Source organism: Watersipora subatra, chromosome 1, assembly GCF_963576615.1.
Source record: "Watersipora subatra chromosome 1, tzWatSuba1.1, whole genome shotgun sequence".
Classification (NCBI taxonomy): Eukaryota; Metazoa; Bryozoa; class Gymnolaemata; order Cheilostomatida; family Watersiporidae; genus Watersipora; species Watersipora subatra.
The window spans coordinates 53,020,041-53,026,040 of record NC_088708.1 but is presented as its reverse complement, the minus strand read 5'-3'; the positions used below and the strand labels follow the sequence as shown (position 1 = coordinate 53,026,040).

At 36.5% G+C, this 6,000-nt stretch overlaps 1 protein-coding gene across 1 annotated transcript in view; it reads left to right on the top strand.

Moving 5' to 3' along the window:
* The first annotated feature begins 266 nt into the window (after positions 1–266).
* Positions 267–6,000, top strand: part of LOC137385815 (trafficking protein particle complex subunit 13-like) — a 20,561-nt gene continuing 14,827 nt past the window's right edge. Inside the window, exon 1 of the mRNA XM_068072382.1 lies at positions 267–323. Coding sequence (XP_067928483.1) covers positions 284–323 — 40 coding nt within the window. The 5' untranslated portion in view covers positions 267–283. The remainder of the gene's footprint in view (positions 324–6,000) is intronic.

Genomic DNA, 6,000 nt, shown 5'->3' with positions numbered 1-6,000 from the left:
TGCCAGTATTGCAAAGTACCTTTAGCTTTGTCAATATTCATACTTCCTTAAACAACTACTGTCTTAGAATCTTTTGGTTTAAAAAATGGTTGCGCAAAAAAGAAAAAGATAGTTATTTTCTGGAAGGCCACACATTTCTCCAAAGAATTTGAATCAAATAAATATCGGCTTTTGCTCGACTGCTAATGGAACTACCACACTATTTGTAAATGTCTTTGGTAATGTTTACAAGAAAAAGTGTCCACAAATTTGTCTGTATCTTGTAGAGAGGCAAGCAGCAATAATGGCTGCTGTGGAAAAGGAACACCTGTTAGCAATTAAAGGTAAATACTGGCAATATGCTTATTCTTTGTTATGTAGCAAGAAGGACATGTAATAATCAAGAAATGCATAAGTAGGCTATGTTTAGTAGATGATGGATGTAATCATTGCAAAAGAGACTGACCTTTAGTTATTGTCTTACCTGTTTTTTTAGTTACAAGTAAAGACTTTGAGAAGTTAACCAAAATTAGTAGATTTACATCCAAACCGTTTATAAAATCTTGTCACAAATTTTGACCTTGATTGGTTTTGAGCAACTGAATGAAGCTGGACTCTGGATAAGCTGTTCAGTGGGTTCGTGTCAGTGACAGCATTCTTATCATAGTTGGGTGGCCCTGAGATTAGATTATTTAATACTAATTTATTTGCAATCGCGCTTATGAAAGCGAATTCATGTCACAAGTTAGCTCCCACTGCTCATTTGAGAATTTTTCCTACACACTTTAGAGCATGATAATCAGATTCATGACAGACTAAAATAAACATAAAGGTACACACTGTAATAAAATATAGTGATATAATTATTAACACAAGTAGAAAGCTAAAGGGCACATCAAGCCTTAGAGTTTCAGTAATTTCTGGCTTAATAACAAGCAGGGAGATTCTTTTGTGATCTGTGCTATAATAATTTTAAATTAAATATTGCATGTGCTTTCTCAATTTAAAGTGTGGTTATAATCTATGCCAAGGTCGAAGCGAATGACAAAATGTTAAGCTTATAACCTTTACCCTTCATATATTTATTTAATTATGCGATCGCTGTAACACCGAACTGAGCGAGTTTTAACTAACCTTGCAAGTTGAAGGTCAATTTTCTCCTAACATTTTATAGATTTTCAACTGCTTCAATAATTTACATGTGCTATATACTCCATCACAAATAAATGTAAGACTCAAAGGACATAATTAAACTACCGGCATTTTACAAACTATTACAGATACGTAAATATTATTTACGTAACTACATATGGATGCTCGTTGTTATCACAGGCATTTCTATTCGGATTTCCTCGACTGGAGAATTTATACTGGAATTGGCATTGTTGGTGTGGGCAAGTGGTTGATCGTTGAAGCTCTGCGATTGGCTGAGGAGCATTCGGGACTCAGCCCCGCCGCAGTTTGTTTGGCCTGGTTTAGGTGAATTATTGGCAATGTCTTTGTCAAATCCACCGATCTGCATAGCGTTACGAGTTATCGCTGCAAAGCTGCTCATCATTGTTATCTTCTGCTCTTCTTCTAACGATTTCTTCGTGAATTGGAACTTTAGCTTTCTTTTGATACGATGGAAGATGAACATGAGAACGAGTGGCACTGGCGTAAGAAACAACACCCACATTACTCCTGCCGACATCAAGTCAGCATCTGGTTGCGGAACTGTGAATCGAATCGCTGCGATAGCCGCTATGCTGTGGGTGATCGCTGACGCAATGGCAAAGGTTTTGGCAGATGCTTTATCTTGCTTGGCTACAAGCATGAGCCCTCCGCCAATTCCGAAACCGATGAATGGGATGATGCCACCCGTGATAAGCGCTGCGTTGTCTAACACACTGAATATGTACATGTTGATGTACAGTCCCAGGGTGATGAAGAGAATGAAAGCAAGAAGTAGAAAAGGCATGATAAGCCAGTTGAGGAATCCATTTGCTAGGTCAGCCTTCTTGTGTCTGACGAAGACGCCTACCGCAAATGGCAGGAGTAGCCCCGGTAACCAGAGGACTACGTATGGAGATGGGCCAGTGACTTCTCCCGCTCCGTTAGGGAATAGGCCTTTCATGCTATATATATACACTGGCATCAGAACTGCAATGACAAAGAAGCAGATTTAACGGTTAGACAAAATCAAGTACAACTACATATTGCTGTGTCGATGCGAAAGTCTAACAAGGCCTTTTTACTGAATTCCAAATACTAACACAAAGACTAGAACTAACAAAAAACAACACATCTTTATGCATTCATTTTTTCTGTATGAGCTTCAACCAGTTGTGCAGTTTTGGCTCAAAATGCAAAAGCACACTCTTCAAATGTCAAAAGATTTAAAAACTTTAATGATTAAAAATAATATTCTAATTGTTCAAGGAATAGCTACTTAATACATCAAAATGTTACAAAAAGCTTTACCATGATCAAAAATAATACATTGTTTGGGACTCAGTACTAAAACAGCAAATTTTTATTCATTTTATTAAAAAAATTGAATAAATCTACATGTATTTTGTTTAAAATTTTAACAGTTTCAGTTTACATATTAATAGAAAAATTGAAGCTTATTAGAGAAACCTTTGATGCTTGTTTAATTGAGTAAACCTTTTGAAAGATCTCAGTAAAGTTCAGGGATAGTTTATCCACTTTCTCTATGAAAGAGTGATTAATTTGTTGGAAATGCTCATGCCGCCAACTCGTAACTCACCGATGGGCACTGTCAGCTGCAATGTGTTGAGCAAAACGCTTAATTCTCTATCTGTGTGTCCAGTTATAGTTACGGCGAGATGCCCGAGGCCTCCTCCAGGTATGCACGCCACAAATAGAAACCCTATGGCCAGCTCATTCTGAACATCCAATGCTCGCACCAACCCAAATGTCGACTAAAATCATACATACAAGTTTGGGGAATGGAAAATCTTTGATATAAAATAAATAAAAACATTTGTATTTATAGTTTTAGAAGATTCTATTATAGAGGTGTCTTATAATACAGTTCTCGCGAGGTGCCAATTTGTGAACATTAGCATGTCTGCATTTTTGGTTGGTCAAATCTACTCCCATGTATCATAGGTGATTTGAGTCGGGCAGTAAAATATTTTGCTTATAATGCCCAAGATATTTTAGATGATGAAAAACAAACACATACAAAAGTTCTGGAAAATAATACTTTGTGGAATTGTCTTCTTCTATTTTATATTGAATACCTTTTAATTGTGCCTGGTAAGTAGATGAGGTATGATGATTGAGACGCAAATCAAGCAGGGCACCCTTTCTATAAAGTATTCATTGGCTGTTACTTGTATATTTGCAAATAAGATAATGGTAATTATTCTAGTGAACTCACAATTAGCTTTTGCCACAATTTACAAAAAGTGTAAAAAGAAGTTTACATGCCATAGTACTAAGTTAAGTTATTTAAACATGTATTAAAGCTAACCACCATAAGGTTAAGGCATGGTCATGCCAGTCAAAAGAAAAGACAACTTACTAAAGGGATGACAATGAATTGCACTACCAGAGCTATCAGCAGCCTTGCTCTTTGTTTCACCGCGTTCTTTATGCTCTCTAAGTCTGATACACAGCCTGTTGCAAAAGTGTTGAGAATAACTAAGACGGTGACAAAAATGTTAAATGCAACATCCACGGCTCTCTTTTTTCTCGTGCTTGTCATTGTATATACAAGACTAGTTAGGGTTCTGTTCTCTCCTTCAGCTTCCATCTCCAACAATGAAACATGAATTTTTCCATAGCCTATGTTAATCATTTCTGCCTTAAAGGTAAAATTTAACAAGACTGCTCTGTTGTCTTTTAGCTCCGTGGAAATGTTATAGTTTGAAGGGGTTGGAGTTTGTTCGGTTTCGAGTTGGAAATACATTGTCTGATTGGCTGTGTAAGCCAATTTGACTCCTGATTGGGGGTCAAAGTATGTCAGCAGAGCAATGTTTCTTGACACTACTTCACTTTTGTCGTATTTGATTCCAACATAGAAGTAGGAATCGTTCCTTAAGCTCATGTACCGTAGAGTATCATTTGAAATACTGCACTCTATCAGCATGATATCATATATTTGGCCGATGCCGACAGCAGGGGTGAATGATAGACTGTGCTGTCCCAAGCACAGCACTCCAATCTGGAGTAGATAGTATGGAATGCAAGACGCATACTTGAAGCGTGCAGTCATTTTGAGATTAACTTCTAAGCGATATCAGTTCTTTGGGATTTGTCTGTATCTGTTGTAAAAGAAGACGACTTCAATTTAAAAATTTTGCGTGCAGATGGCTGCTTCATTGTTGTTGATCTCCATCAGAAATTCACTAGAATAGTTCAAAAGAAAACAAACATTAATACACCGAGGTTATTGTGATTTTCTTATAAAACATACACATTGGCTGCAACTGTCACCTGGGACCATCCATATTTTAGTGATTGGCTGCTCTTGCATTAAAATATTAATAGAATGAAACTGTGAATATGCAATCATTCTGAATAAAAAACACCTTGGGGATTAAATCTAAGTCATTGACACTAGACAGAAATCACACCATAGGGCCAAGGTGATAGCTAATTAAACTATGCGAGTGCGATGCAGAATCAATGGTGTAGTGGATATGTGTGCATGATCTTCAAACAAGGCGATAGCTTTAACAACAATCTAATATGTTAGTGTCAACGAATTGAGCATTGAGATGCTAAATAATCAAGGTTGTGAACTGGTCAGCGTTGGAGCTCTTAGGATCGGTTTGAGAATGTTTTGTGTTTTAGATTGATGATTTTGTATGGATTAAACACGTAGAGCTGGTTTTGTTTGAATCTATTACAGGTCTGTTAATGCTGAAAAAATAACATTTCAGGTATCTCAACTGTAAACCTGACTATCGATTCTTGTATTAGCCAAGATTACTGTGTAGCGGATTGAGTAAAAGAATGAATTGAGTTGAATTGAATTTATTAGAGATGTTTTTAATGCTGTCCACAATGTACTCGCATTATGGCTATTTTCATTGTTGAGTTAACATTAACTATGTACCGAGGCATGCATAAGAGTTAACTAATTTTTCATTAGTGAAAAGAGAAGCCATAGATGAGGTTAAGTTACGCTACGGTTTGGTCTATGTTCACTAGATCATACCAGATTAAAGGTCTATGTTCACCGGATCATACCAGATGAAAGGTCTATGTTCACTAGATCATACCAGATTAAAGGTCTATGTTCACCGGATCATACCAGATTAAAGGTCTATGTTCACTGGATCATACCAGATTAAAGGTCTATGTTCACTAGATCATACCAGATTAAAGGTCTATGTTCACTAGATCATACCAGATTAAAGGTCTATGTTCACTGGATCATACCAGATTAAAGGTCTATGTTCACTAGATCATACCAGATTAAAGGTCTATGTTCTCTAGATCATACCAGATTAAAGGTCTATGTTCACGGGATCATACCAGATTAAAGGTCTATGTTCATTGAATCATACCAGATTAAAGGTCTATGTTCACTAGATCATACCAGATTAAATTGCTCACTTATAATAAATTGATCTTTGGAGAACTTTTTAGAAAACAATTTTCTTTATTTTCATACCAAAAACCGAATTTAGAAAACCTCCATATATTGTATTCTGATAGTTATTATTCAAGGTGATTAGAGGTGATAGCAATAAAGGATATCAACATGGTTAATAATAGAGAAGGAAGACCGGCTGTCTCGGTTCATACGACTTCATCTTTTACTAGTTTCTAATTTTAATTTCATTATCAATGATTTATTCCTTCTCTGCTGCATGTATGGCACTTTATTCTCTAATTAGATTTATCCTGGAACTAAATATACTGACCATCTATGCATGGGGTTTGATACAGGAGCAATTGTGACTGGATACCCTTCCTAACACCACTAATGGTTCTTCTGGGGTTTGAACTGCTGACCTACTGATTACCTGCCAGCGCACTAACCACTGAACCACGGTT